Source organism: Dreissena polymorpha, chromosome 3 (assembly GCF_020536995.1).
Source record: "Dreissena polymorpha isolate Duluth1 chromosome 3, UMN_Dpol_1.0, whole genome shotgun sequence".
In the NCBI taxonomy this organism is placed as follows: domain Eukaryota; kingdom Metazoa; phylum Mollusca; class Bivalvia; order Myida; family Dreissenidae; genus Dreissena; species Dreissena polymorpha.
In genome coordinates, this window is record NC_068357.1 from 20,902,926 (window position 1) to 20,918,023 (window position 15,098).

General features: G+C 33.2%; 1 protein-coding gene and 1 non-coding gene across 2 annotated transcripts; one reads left to right on the forward strand and one right to left on the reverse strand.

The window, feature by feature from the left end:
• Window positions 1-485: 485 nt before the first annotated feature.
• Window positions 486-567, reverse strand: Trnas-uga (transfer RNA serine (anticodon UGA)). Its single transcript has one exon. It is a non-coding gene; the product is annotated as a tRNA-Ser (tRNA).
• A 725-nt stretch (window positions 568-1,292) lies between these two features.
• Window positions 1,293-8,700, forward strand: LOC127873241 (uncharacterized). Its single transcript, XM_052417015.1, has 6 exons — window positions 1,293-1,452; window positions 1,709-2,227; window positions 2,562-2,765; window positions 3,318-3,357; window positions 3,792-3,841; window positions 8,576-8,700. Exons 2-6 carry the CDS (start codon window positions 2,023-2,025, stop codon window positions 8,593-8,595), a joined length of 519 nt encoding a protein of 172 aa, XP_052272975.1. The 5' UTR covers window positions 1,293-1,452; window positions 1,709-2,022; the 3' UTR covers window positions 8,596-8,700.
• Window positions 8,701-15,098: the final 6,398 nt, after the last annotated feature.

The window sequence follows — 15,098 nt, forward strand, 5'->3', positions numbered from 1 at the left end:
CTGTATGTGAACTAATCGGTAAGTTAAATGCTTAAAGTTTCTTAAAGAGGTATTTGGAAGTCGTCATGGAGATGATAATGGTGTATCTAGACGCAAAAATATCAAACAATACATTATGTAAATGTGTTTTAAAGGTTTTGTTCAAATGTTACTCTTACATATATCAGGACGATACACACCGATCTCATATCGTTTAGTGTTCTTTTCCTGAAGCATCGTTCCGATAGGATTTCATGCCGGAATTTACAAGCTGAACATTAATTTTAACTACTATTTATACACTTAAGGTAGCGCACCCAAAAATGCAATCTGCATGATTCGTTTTTTCAGCAGTATATCACCCAATTTAGCCATAACGTTGTTTTAATTTTAATAATTGAAGAATGGGCATAAAAATTACAACATATTTAACAATAAACTTAACTTATATGCTATATTAAATCAAAATACGTTAGAACAGAATAAAACGCGTCGCAAAAAGTATGCGTTGTCGGGAGGATTCGAACCTGCGCGGGAAGATCCCAAAAGATTTCAAGTCTATCGCCTTAACCACTCGGCTACGGCAACTTTACACAGGCTCTTCAATCTTCGAAGAAATCGCGGGAAATCATTATGGGTGCGCTTCCTTAACACATACAACGTGATATATGAACATAAACAGAGGGGGTAATCACGTGACAGACAAGATGGCGACGTCCATGCCGAGGCAGGTATTTTTCGTCGTTTTATACCCTTTATTAGATGAACTATTATTTTGTATTCCGCTCATTTTCCAGCCATATTAGGAAGAAAGTTACTGGCTTTTATTTCATAGTAATATTCGTTCTATATCTCGACTTTACTCAGTGCGAAATTTCTTAGCGGGATGAATTAATTAAGGCTCCACTAAGAAAATATGCGGGGAGTAAAGTCGAAATTTAAAACGAATTTTAATACGAAATAAATGCTAATCAACTTTTTACTGATATGGCTGGAAAGTGAGCGTCATTTAAAAAATAATCAGAAGTAATAAAGGGTATAAAACGGCGAAAAATAACTGTCTCGGTGTGGACGTCGCCATCTTGACTATCACGTGATTAGCCCCTCTGATAAAGAATGCTAGGTTAGATTTGAATACAGATGCGTTTATTTAGCACGTTTTTCCAGTAAATTCATGTGAAATTACTTTGCTACAGGAAATTGGTTTTGACTGATCAGACGTCATGTATATATTGTGCCACATATAAAAATAGCTTAGAATCAACCAATTACGTCATTTATTGTAACATATGTTTCTAGACTGCGGATCGCCAGTTCCTACTCCAAAATCAAATGTGAAGTATGGTGAGACCAAAGTCGGCAGCAAGGCGGTAGTGGATTGTACAACCGGATATGAGATAAACGGTGCCACTGATACGATGATGTGTAGACAGAACGGCACTTGGGGTCCGGAAATCACGTGCTTTAAAACAGGTCTGTTACAATGCGTCTAATTCATTTGTTAAAAAAATAAGTTTTAAGAAAAAGTAGTGTGCTTGCAGCATTGAATTCATAAACGGTACTGGTCATGCGGTGAGTATTTAAAAACACTGATTACCGTAACTTTTAAACGTGCTGTTAAGACAACGCTTGCGCTTTGTTTTCTTAACAAAGTTTGTAACTTTCATGGTGCCGAACGAAGCTATATCAAATACCATAACAAGTCTAAAATCTTCCATTTGTTTTACAGGATGTACCGACCTTACAGCTATAAACAACGGCAAATACACTTTCTACGCCGACAAAATCCGAAACAAAACAACGGTCACGTTGGCGTGCAACATTGGGTACACTTTGTCCGGGGTCGACTCGTCTGTTTGCGATGGGTCCTGGAGTAAAATCGGGATATGTGAAAAAATAAGTACAATGGATTCTTAACGTAATGCGTTTAAAAAGAGTTGTCTTTGACACTTTAAATACGACCATTTGACAGATGTTTTGATACATCCATTCTTGCCTTTTTATTAAGATCGATGCCTTAACGATTAGGCTAAGCCACACCATATGTGTTATATTTTGTCAGGATGTCCTACCGGAGATTTCATGACAATTCCAAACGGGGCAATCACACTTAACGCGAAAGACGTCAACGACTACGGATCCACGGCTATGGTTGCGTGTAACGTCGGGTACGTCTTAATGGGAGAATCCATCACAACATGTCAAGCGGATAAGACGTGGAGTGCTCATGGATCGTGTCAAAAATGCAGTAAGTACGCTTTCAATTATGATCAACTAGTTAATAACATATGCCCCTTTTAGAACGGATTTAATTCAAACGTATAATATGGGTCGAAGTTTGTATCAAGTATGTGTTCTTGATCGATACTAGTTATACAAACTATTAGTTTTGTTTTCAATCGCAACCACCTGTTTAAACTATGTTATGATTTGTTAAACTTCTCCAGAGCAAGTTGAATTTATAGAAAGCATGTTTTGAAACTGGTTTGAAAATATCGCCAGTAAATTCTTCATTGACAAATTTGCCAGAATAAACAAATCAAAATCATCGTTTTGGGGACAATTTTCTCATCGTGTTTCAGGCACTCCAATGGAACGTACTGGCGATTATCCACATGCAGATACCATTTCCGGCGCTAGTGTAGGAGGACTTATCGTCGGAATTATCGTTGGCGTCGGTTCGACGGTTGTCTACATGAGGCGGAAATCTCCTGTACCCAAATCCGGTCCAATAAAAGCGGAGACTGCTCAGCGTGAAGATGAGAGTGGCCAGATCCAAATGACAGGTAAATGCAAGTGCTGCTACATGTTGGGTTCGAAAGTCAGCTGTTATAAACTCTTATCACAGATCAGAGTTTCCTATAGTGATTACTTTCTATGCAGTGACGCCACTAAGGATGACGCAGATGCTTATATATGAGATATTTGTTGGTTTTGGTACAATTTGGATGTAAAATAACGAGTGATATTTAGAAAAAATTATAATGTTTACGACCGGCACAGCCACGAGCGAAAATTTTGCTTTATATGTTAAATAGTGAATTGAAATCGATAATCTTACAAAAATTAACATATTTTCTTTGTATTTTATACTTGTTCCTCCTTTTATTACCAGTAGATTAATCTGGAGTATTTTGAAGGAATAATAACGCCGTGATGTAAAAATAAATTAAAATAATAATATTTCACAATCGAACCGTCAATATCATCGGTAATTGTCACTGTTGTTAAGACTGTATTTGGATATCTTAATCACTGAACTTACTAAATAATTCAAGAAAATAGTTAAATAATAATGGATATTCAGCATACTGTATTTTGGACTTTTTATTTTACAGATCGAAATAAACCAAAGAACGAAAAACAACAGAAAAGCAGGTATGTATAATTTGTCCATAGAGAACGATTGTTTAGTGGCCACTATCAGTAAGACCAAATTATGTCTTACTCCTCAAATGTTAAATACATGTAGTTCATAGCTGACTCGCTTGTTTATGCAAGATATGCACAGCATAACGGCTATACAATAAATGAAGTCAACTTAAACTTTTGGAATAATGCTTTTTAAGGTCATCAGTCAACTGATCTTAAAGTGGTTCGTTTACAGGTTTTTTCTATGACAATATAGTTGAGAAAAGCGCAATCACAGATTGATCTTAGTTTCACTAAATTAATATTTATGTTTATTTTGACAGCAGGCGTTTGAAAGAATAGCTGCCGTTCAAAAACCCCATTTTTAATTCTGTATTGTGAAGGTTATTAACTTTTTCATACATGCAAGTGACTGTTCTAGTTGTGAATCGTTTTTGCAGGGCAAATGACGAATCTCGTGAAGTTGTCAACCCTTCATATGAACCTGTAGGTATGTTTTCGCAGCATATATATAACAGCATAAAATGAGTGTGTGTGCAGGTAAGTGCAGTTGATTGCATAAAACACATCGGAATTTTGGCATTTTATATGTAAAATTCACCTCGTTGTATGTATCATGTACGTGTTTTAGGTCAGGATTTAGCGGGGGATCGAACAAGCGACCCCTCATTATTGCACCACTATTTGAACACTTGATCCCGGAACAAAATAGCATTGTGTCAGTCTTTATAAACAAAGCGCTAGGCACAGCAGGATTCATAGGTCTGATAATACGAACGTTTAAAGTCATGGGTCTGATAATACGAACGTTTCAAGTCATGGGTCTGATAATACGAAAGTTTAAAGTCATGGGTCTGATAATACGAAATTTTCAAGTCATGGGTCTAATAATACGAAAGTTTCAAGTCATGGGTCTAATAATACGAAAGTTTCAAGTCATGGGTCTGATAATACGAACGTTTCAAGTCATGGGTCTGATAATACGTAAGTTTCAAGTCATGGGTCTTATAATACGAAAGTTTCAAGTCATGGGTCTGATAATACGAAAGTTTCAAGTCATGGGTCTGTTAATACGAAAGTTTCATGTCATGGGTCTTATAATACGAAAGTTTCAAGTCATGGGTCTTATAATACGAAAGTTTCAAGTCATGGGTCTGATAATACGAAAGTAACAAGTCATGGGTCTTATAATACGAAAGTTTAAAGTCATGGGTCTGATTATACGAAAGTTTCAAGTCATGGGTCTTATAATACGAAAGTTTCAAGTCATGGGTCTTATAATACCAAAGTTTCAAGTCATGGGTCTGATAATACGAAAGTTTCAAGTCATGGGTCTGATAATACGAAAGTTTCATGTCATGGGTCTTATAATACGAAAGTTTCAAGTCATGGGTCTTATAATACGAAAGTTTCAAGTCATGGGTCTGATAATACGAAAGTAACAAGTCATGGGTCTTATAATACGAAAGTTTAAAGTCATGGGTCTGATTATACGAAAGTTTCAAGTCATGGGTCTTATAATACGAAAGTTTCAAGTCATGGGTCTGATAATACGAAACGTTTCAAGTCATGGGTCTGATAATACGAAAGTTTCAAGTCATGGGTCTGATAATACGAAAGTTTCAAGTCATGGGTCTGATAATACGAATGTTTCAATGCATAGGTCTGATAATACGAAAGTTTCAATTCATAGGTCTGATAATACGAAAGTTTCAATTCATATGTCTGATTATGAGGAAATTTCTTTTCGTTATCTGATTATAATAAAGTTTAAAACGGTTTGGCAAACGTGCCAGATATAATATATATATATATATATATATATATATATATATATATATATATATATATATATATATATATATATATAAGAAATAGAAAACCTCACTGAGGGCCCTATGGCAGAATAGTTACCAGCCAGGCAGCCCCAAATAGCCGAAGGCTGAGGTCCATATACCATTTGGGGCTGCCTGGCTGGTCACTATTCTGCCATTGGGCTTGAAGTGAGGTTTTCTAATTCTTATATTATACTGAACATTTTTGTGCAGATAAATGTCAATAGAAATATTAAAAAATAACACAATATAAATTCCATCTTTTTCAGTTACTAATTATTATATGTACCTTATTATTGTTGTGCGCGAGTTATCTCCCTTAATTAGTTGGACACGGAAAAAATCGCTTCTTTATACAAAATTCATTTTTATTGTAAAGCATTTCATATATTGAGATACAATTTATATAGAGATAACTACTTATATCACAGTCAACATGTTGCAAAACATTGATATCAAATATAGCATTTAATTTATGTATTTGTTAACATGTGATTAATAATAAAAAACACACACTCGTGACCTTTAAAACGAATCGTGATTATAAATAATATGTATATTATTATTGTTGTACGCGAGTTGTCTCCCTGCGAAATTTGGACACAGAAAAATTCGCTTCTTAAACAAAACTCATTTTTATTGTAAAGAATTTAACATATTGAGATACATTTTATAAAAAAAATATCTGCTTTCATTACAGACAACATGATGCAAAACATTGGTCCCAAATATAGCATTTAATTTTTGTATTTTTTAAGATATGATTAATAATAAAAAACACACACTTGTAACCTGCCAAATTACTCGTGCGTTTACCCTAAGAATATAAGGCGAAAATCATTGCGTTCTAAAACTTACACAAATGTTACAAATAACTAACATTCTAGCGGGCACTATTACATGCGCGTGCATCTTTACAGGACACTATTCAAAATTCAGGGCACTATTCAAAATAGCGCCCGCTGACTATGCGCGCGCATCTTTACAGGGCACTATTCAAAATAAGGTCCTGTAATTCCTGTGAAGTTTATATACGCAAAGAAGAAACAAATTTATTAGAGGTATAATATATATGTATATATATAAATATAAATATATATATATATATATATATATATATATATATATATATATATATATATATATATATATATATATATATATATATATATATTTATATAGACATTATGTAGACATTATGCCTCGTGTGAAAAACGTTACTCGACCACTACTATACTATCGTTATGCACATGTTTATCTATTCAACTATCAAATACCAAATAAATGTATGTGCACAAAATCACGGAAGTTGTTCATGTACATCCAAAGTTACTTACAGTGTAACTAAAATTTCCGCAATTGAACTCAGGGCCAAAACTGTCCAATATCTAAGCTCGCGACCGCATATTTTAGAGATAAACAACGCATTGTTTAAAACGAGAAAATATACATTTTAATGCTTTGAAATTACATTCAAAATAATATTGTAATTGTTAGCATTTTCTGTATTCCGTTCATTATTCTACAAACTTTATTTTTAAAAAAGGTCGACTCTGGAAAAACCACATTGCAACATAATTTATTTAACTTTCTTTAATGTTGTATCGATGACATGTGCTGGTATTTGTGAATTACCGATATTGTTTAAAAAAGGGTTATAGAACAAATATTCTTACCAGTAAGGGAGTCTAGAGTTTAAATGTATCGTCCATATGCTGTATATAAGTTATATTTCTTGAAAAGATCATTTTAAATATATTCTATTATATTCACCATAAGCTTAATATGTTCTTGTTCATACTGTAAAACCGCTTACCAATGTAATCGCCTGCAAAAAAGCCTTAAAGTAACACGTATGAGTTATATAAAACATCAACAAATATTACAAAATTTCACAAAGGTGACGTATGAAACAAATAATTCCAAGTAGAACAGCATGTACAAAGTATTCCAATTTGCCGCGTTGTCCGTCCGTTCGTTCGACCCGGTAACAACTGGTGAGGATTCAAGGAAGCTTGTGTGAAACATGACATTGATAGGAGGCTTCATGTCCTTGGGGATTCGTGCACTAATCCAGGACTTTTCATCCAAATAGTTTTGTTTTTAGCGTTAAATACGCGTTAAGCTTTACAATTCCATATCTCAATAAACTGTTGCCAGAATTCACTGAAACGTAAGCTTTGAAAAAAGTGTTAAAAAGGTGTAAAATTCGAAGTTTAGAACAGGTTGTAATTGATGTTGGTATACACTCTAGGATATAAGTTTGCTCTTTGTTCATCTGTCAGAACCCCCCCCCCCCCTATCCCAAGTTGATCAGCTTAAGAGAAAATAGTCGAAACGTATATGAGATGTGATGTGATATTAGTGTTAGTTCATCCGGTCTATTGACAGTAAAGTTATCCAACTTCTCATTTGCTATTGCATAAGGTAAAACTTCTTACAAAGACAGCTACAATAAACACTGAATTCTTTAATTCATGTAATAAGTGTGACGTAGTTGCACAAATGTAATATTATATTAATGTAAAAGTGTATCATATGCCATTACAAACATTAATACGTCAAACAAATCAATCTAGAAAACAAAAAAGTAATGGGTCAATCCCTATATCATTAGTTAGTATTAGAAGCTCCATAATTTATTTCATAACCTCTATTGCATACCACATGCAACTCGTGTTTAGCTCAATATATTGTTGACCGGCGTAAACTCTTTGAATGCATTAACTAACATATGTTTATAGACCTTATCATATTAAAAGCAAATAAATTTGTTAAATTGAGTTCAGCCCAGATTCAGGGAGAGGCGAAGTTCGGAGTTGCTTTTAGCAGTTACCTGGCCTCCCGTTTGAGGGTCCAATCTGTATTGTTTATCTGGCTCGATAATAAACACAATCAATTCTTCTCAAAAGAAATACATGACATCAGTACTTATTAAAGGGAGCATTTAACAGTGTAATATTGTTTTTCGACGCAGTTATAGCGTGTATAAAAGCTAGTAAAAACGTTTAGAAAAATGGTATCAGATCATCCACGAAATTTGATTGTCAAACAAGTATTCATTTCGCCTGTACCTTTGAACACCCATTTCGGTGTCGGCGTTTAATTTGGTCGGTATGAATTTAATTCAATTAAAACGTGTTTGATTTATGGTAATATTAAAAGAAAGTTATTTTGTGTATTTATTGTTCTTCGGTCATTTATATGCATACACTGATTCCATATTGAAAATATTACATCGTTTATACTCACTTTATAATTGCGTAGACAAATTGTGTTAACTTGGTATGTTAAACACATGGTATAATATGAATATAACGGAAAATACGGAGTTAATTTGAAATCTAAAATTTAAAGGGTTTCAAAATTATATGCATTTTATTCTTCAGACATTATTACGACGAAGTAGACGAGAACCAATAAAATCCTACAGCCTATAGCAAATATGCGATTCGTGGCCATAAAAGCATTACAACATATGTGTTTTGCATGAAGAGGAATAGGAATATGTTGGTCTAAACTGCAATTATTGGAAAGATACGAAATAAAATGAAAGCAGCGTCAAATGCGCGCACTGACATGGAGCAATATTGGTTCCATATTGAATAATACACATTTTCAACAGGCGCGGACCGATTAAAAGGACTTTACAAACATCAAACAGTAATGCACGAATTCCTCCGCATTAAACGTAGCGCAATTTGGATTATGATTTTACAAGATGATATATACAGCCGTAAGTGTCCAAATAAATAAAAAGTCTATGCTCACCAATCTTTAAATGTGAGCTTATATGCTTTCTTTAACAATTAGTATCAATATGCATGTAAAACTGTCTGCTTACAGCAGACGCCCAATATTGCAATACTTGTGCGTTTTTATATGTAGTTTTTTTTTAATATTAACTTTGAACATTGTAATTCTAGTTAAGCAAGTGTAGATCAAAATCGAAGAAGTGCGTGAGACCGCGTGCATTTCCGTTCATGTGTTATTTTATAATGGTATTGATTTTGTTGTATTTCAATGTTTGTTTTGTGCACGTTGAATTAATCATGTGTTGTTTTGCTTAGTTTAACTATTGATGCGTATGATACAAATACTGTGTCCAGTATGATTTACCTTTTCGAATAAATACTATAGTTTGATTATAATCGCCTTTATTAAAATATCATAACACATCATTTAATGTATAGACTGTGCTTTTTACGTTTTATTGATTATTTTATAATACGAATATGAATCATTTTTATTATAATATTTTGTCTCATTAGCGTTGGATTTTATTGTTGTGTAGGCGTGAACGCTTATGTATTGCATTTATGGAATAAACATATTTATTTATGTAATTCTCATCTACTTACACTCATATCATTTAGTTACATGTAGCCATTTGTTAATACATAATATTACTCTTTCTGGTGACATGTTTGTTGTATTGACATCTGATTAATGAATGTTCAGATTGTGTCAATATTTACACATGTCTGATGTTTGTGGCAATATTTACACATTTCCAATCACCTCACAGGTTTGTTTAAATTTATTTTCTGGTCTAATATAAACTAATCTTTAGATTTGTTTAATTTAAATCAGCTTAAAATTTTAATGAATATTGAGATTTGATTAATTAACCCAGAGTAGAAATGAAAACACCAAGACATTCGTCGGAGTTGTTTTAGTTGCTTTACAGACACACATAAGTGTGAGATTGTGTGAATACGTGTTTAATATAACACGGTCTGGTATTTTAGCAATTTAAATGAGATTTGTATTTTATCATGACGTGATAAGGGTCTTGACTGCCTTTTCGCGAATAGTTTTACAATGCTACTTGTGTTCTTTATCTTTATAGATATCACATACAATCATATAGAAATATTTTATCGACGATACTAATATTACACAAATGTAGTTTAGTTAACTCATATACTTAACTTTTTTTTATAAATGTTTGCTTTATCTTTACTGGAATATTTGTTAGACTGTTTTTCAACTAATCAAATAAAACAGGAATGTGAATCTATTCCTTATATCCAATTTGAAGTATAAGATTCACATGTACTTTTTTGCATTTTTATATTTAATTTACAAGATAGGTTTTGCACTTTTGTTTTCTATGATATGCCATTGCTTACGAATGCATGGATTTTTCATAGCTATTTATTCTTAAATAACCAAAGACATACAGACAGACCGACAGACGGACGGTTGAACAGACAAGAAACTAAACTGACTAAAAATAAAGTAAGTAACTTAAAGGGGCCTGTTCACGGTTTGGTAAATTGACAAAATTAAAAAAAAGTTGTTTCAGATTCGCAAATTTTCGTTTCAGTTAATATGATATTTGTAAGGAAACAGTAATACTGAACGTTTACCATGCTCTAAAACAGAGGGGGTAATCACGTGATGATCTAAAGGAAGTCAACAAGGCTACGTCCGTGCCGAAACAGGTAATTTTCGCCGTTTTTTACTCTTTATTACTTTTATTTAATTATTTAATGCCGCTCACTTTCCATTCATAGCAGCCAGAAAATGCGTTTATTTCGTAGTAATATTCGCTATGTATCTCGACTTTACCCTCCGCAAAATTTCTTAGCGGGAGCCTTTTGCCATGTAATTTGTGATCTTTGCTGGGTTTCACTTATTGAATTACTCTCCTGCATACAAAAAGATACATATTTATATTTAAAATCCGTATACGAGAATTCTTTTCTATGTTTATGTAGCGGTCTGGCATGGAGTAGACGTCTAAAACCTGTCGTATAGAGTTTCATGAACCAGAATTGTACATGATCTAAATGGTTTTCAGACTTGAAATAATCAAAAAGGGATCCCGTTTATAGAAAAACTGAATTTCTAATTTGATATTTATCTTTGTTGAGCTCATGTAAGTCACGGTATTCACACGGATTGCACATATATATGCTTGTGCGCGTGTATGAAAATTGGTTGTTATTTAAGCATTTAATATAAGACGTACAGTATGGCAAAATTGCAATGTCATCCTTAGTTGTTGATTTATTTTGCTAGGTTTGCTACACATATTTCAGGTAATGTTAAAATGTAAACACGTAAATGCTATAAATAATGAACAAATTATGTTTTCAAATATGAAACCGAACTTTCCAGGCGAATATGGAATCGAACTCAAACACGACGCGTCTTTGGACTGAGTGTGGCCGACAGTTCCTGTCAAGGAGTGGCTTCAGGCGTCATGTAACACAAAGGACAAGCCTCATACCGGTGGTGCGGGAAGATGTTTTTTGACAAGGACAAACTAAAAATGAACACATATTGCTAGCAATAAATGAAAAAGATCCTCGATGTGTTGGTGCCTTGTTACCTTGGTATACATTAGACAAGTTGCTACCAACTCTATTACTATTAGTACTTGTGAATATGTTGCATGATGAATATTGATGATTGATGTGTTTGTTTTCGTTGTTAAAAGTCTATAACCTTGTTAGCTTTATATTCATCTTTCAGAACAGTGAGCTGTTTATCTCGATGTGTTGGTGCCTTGTTACCTTGGTATACATTAGACAAGTTGCTACCGACTCTATTACTATTAGTACTTGTGAAAATGTTGCATGATGAATATTGATGATGTGTTTGTTTTCGTTGTTAAAAGTCTATAACCTTGTTAGATTTATATTCATCTTTCAGAACAGTGAGCTGCTTATAGGCATACGTTTTCACAAATGTATACAGCTAGCGCACAAGCTAAGTAAGCTCGAGAAGTTGAAAATCTAACAACTGCTAACTCGTTACATCTTACATTATTTTTGTTTTTTAAGAAATCATATTCACGGAGAGGCGGTCCGCTAGGCATGTTTCCAGTGAGGGAAACTGCTTGCGACACGCCAACAGGTAACATAACACGTGGCTGTTGTGCACAATTCGAATCCATGAAACTGTATGTGCGACAAGTGTTGCTCAAAGTATACTTCGAAACAACGCCTCCAGGATGACACTGCTAGTAAGTTCGAGGGTCGTGCAGCGTCTGAAAATGCGGATAAAGCATCTACATATCTACACACATCTAAATAGGCAAAACAACAACAATAAAGCACTAACCTATATGCCGATACTGTTGAAACTATGTATATGCCTCTGTCTTAATTTATGTTGACTGCTTCTTAATTAAGAAGCTCTTATATATTGTTTAATGTTATCTCATTTATATATTGATTTAGGTGATTTGAAACTGTGATCTACTGTTATATTATAAAATTAACAACCAAAAATACTCAATTAGTTGTTTGAGGTTATGTCGAATGTTTTTAAAACTTCTTGTCAGTATTTAATGGATTTTTTTTCTGATCAGTATTAAATGTATCTGAAATACAACCCATGATATAGCTTGTTGTTTTAAATATATAATTATATGTTGTAAATGAAGAAACGAATTAAAGTAACAAAACATAATTACTTTTTTCTTAATATATAACTTACACAGGCTGATAGCAAGATGATTTAGTGTATATACAATGTATATATTAACGATTTCAACAAGTGTAATAAAATGTCCTCATGACCTTTAGTTTCAGATTTAGTATTCTTGATTCAGTCACATTATTTTCTTCATTTGACATGCGGTCTTCCTGTAACACATACAAGCTGTGTTTCTGAAGGTTCCAACATCGCCTTCGTTTCTGGATAAACTGGCATTAATTTTTTTTTAAGTATTTGATGGCATTCTATGGATAAGTCTTTAAACTCGTTACCGCATGCATTATCTGTTACTTTTATTTTGCCGTATAATCTTGTATTTCTTTCTTGCTGAAAACGAAGTTCTTTCAGATTTGAATTTCATTTTTGAAGGAGATTTGATAGATACGTGTTCATGATGATATACGATAGTGTGTTTGCCTATATCGGAGAACTTTGCCGTAAGCGTTCTCCAGGCATCCTCGCAGTGGATGATGAATCATGCATAGCTTGGTCTTGATGTCGGAACCTATACTTTTGAACATGGCCATTCTTCTTTGACATCGTCTGAAATAATTAAAATGTTGATCTTCAGTCAGTTTAACAACTACTCCTTCATCTCGTACAGGGACATGTTGATGGTATTTGTGTAACACAGATACGTTTTGTCGCAATAAACTCGTACATTAATTGCATTATTGTTTCACAACAATAAATAATTTTACCGGTCCAGCAACAAGGTGACAGTTATCATTTTAATTTAATATCATAACTTTGCCATCGATACACAATATTAAAGTGTACTCTTATTAGTAACTGATTTTATAAAATAGTTTGAAAACAAAGATTTGTGTGAAAACAATGATTGTTCGCCAAAATTCATCAAACAAACGTATAAGGCCAAAGATATTATAAATTATGTCCATGTAATGCTTTAATTTGAATAAACTAACCACATATCGTTTTGTTGCAATGTATACATGACCAAAACGCCTTTTTTGGTAAATTTACTTTCGCTACATACGTTATTTATGCTCTTCCTAATGAAGCCACTGCAGTACACTTGGAGACTTTTCTAACGCATCACTTAATCATATCCATATAGCTCCCTTATTTTTGAACGGCTTGTGTTGAAATTCGGACCAAGAATAACTCAACACATATTTGACAATTCCTGCAAATTTAATTGAAATTGAAAAAACCAAAATATAAAACTTAACGAATTAAAAATGTCACTTCAAAAGTCTAATTCGCAAACTTGTACAACGTTAAATAATAACAATGTGAAAAGTGAAACGCATAAACCTACACGTCTTAATAACTGACCGGCTTGCAACATGCCGATTGAGCCGTTTTGCTCCTGAATATTCATACGAGCCATATTGTTTTTGTTTAATTCATGTTATGTTTTCCTTGTGTAAAAACTTACATAGAATCATGAAATTGAAATTAAATTGGAATAACATGTATATCGCCTTTTACTACGCTTGGTGATTTTTCTAACGCAACACTTTTAAAACTTACATATCTCAGTAATAAGTAAATAGTTTTTATTTAAAATTGCACATTTGATCATTTGACTACAATATGTGCAAGATAACGATAAAATCATTCATCCGTGACGATCGGACGCTTTAGCAAGTGGGGAAGGTAGCCTGTAAAATGCAAAGTGCGCTATTGCGCTCCTGAATATTCATACGAGCTATATTGTTTTGTAAATTAATTGTGTATTTTCCTTGTATAAGAACCCACCTAAAATAGTTAAATTGAAATGAAACTAGAATTTAATCGCGTTTTAACATTTCCACATGCAAAAATATGGAACTACACCTATCCCACATGCTAAAGCGTTTCAATCGTCACGAATGAATGATTTTATCGTGAGCTTGCATAGAATGTAGTCAAATGATCGTATGTAAAATTTAAAATCGATATCTTTACTAATAACTGAGATATTCAAGTTTGAAAAGTGATGCGTTAGAAAAGTCCCCAAGTGTATACACGCTTGTAAAAATACTGATCCGTGTAAAATCTATTCGAGCTTTTCGTAAAAGTTATAGACTAAGACTGTTGCTCATGAAAGTATTACCTTTTAAATGACAGTCTTTAAATGACATTCTGAAGAACTCAATACATAGTATCAGTTATTTAGGCCTCATTAATTAGAATTTTGTGTAGGTTTCTGATGATTAATTAAGTAAAATGTATATAAGGTAACGCCGTGCATCGAATAATAAAATTTATATGAAAATATAATGCATGCATAGAATCAGTTGTATATGAGTTTAATAAAGCGTGTATTTGTAATGGTGCTTAATAAATTATAGACAATAATAATTTTAACTAAATCATACTTAAATCCCATGCAGTTATGGTTCTTGTGGAAGCAATTTGATCGGCCACACGTTTACCTGTAAAAAGGCTAAAAAAAGCTGAAAGGCATGCGTAATTTTGAAATGCATGGGAGCGGCATTCAAACGT

Bases quoted from the DNA above. Each gene is read 5' to 3' on its own strand.
- LOC127873241 (XM_052417015.1), top strand. From the start codon at position 2,023: ATGTGTTATATTTTGTCAGGATGTCCTACCGGAGATTTCATGACAATT. The intron at 2,228-2,561 runs GTAAGTACGCTT...ATCGTGTTTCAG, and splicing joins TGGATCGTGTCAAAAATGCA to GCACTCCAATGGAACGTACT. The intron at 2,766-3,317 runs GTAAATGCAAGT...TTTATTTTACAG, and splicing joins TGGCCAGATCCAAATGACAG to ATCGAAATAAACCAAAGAAC.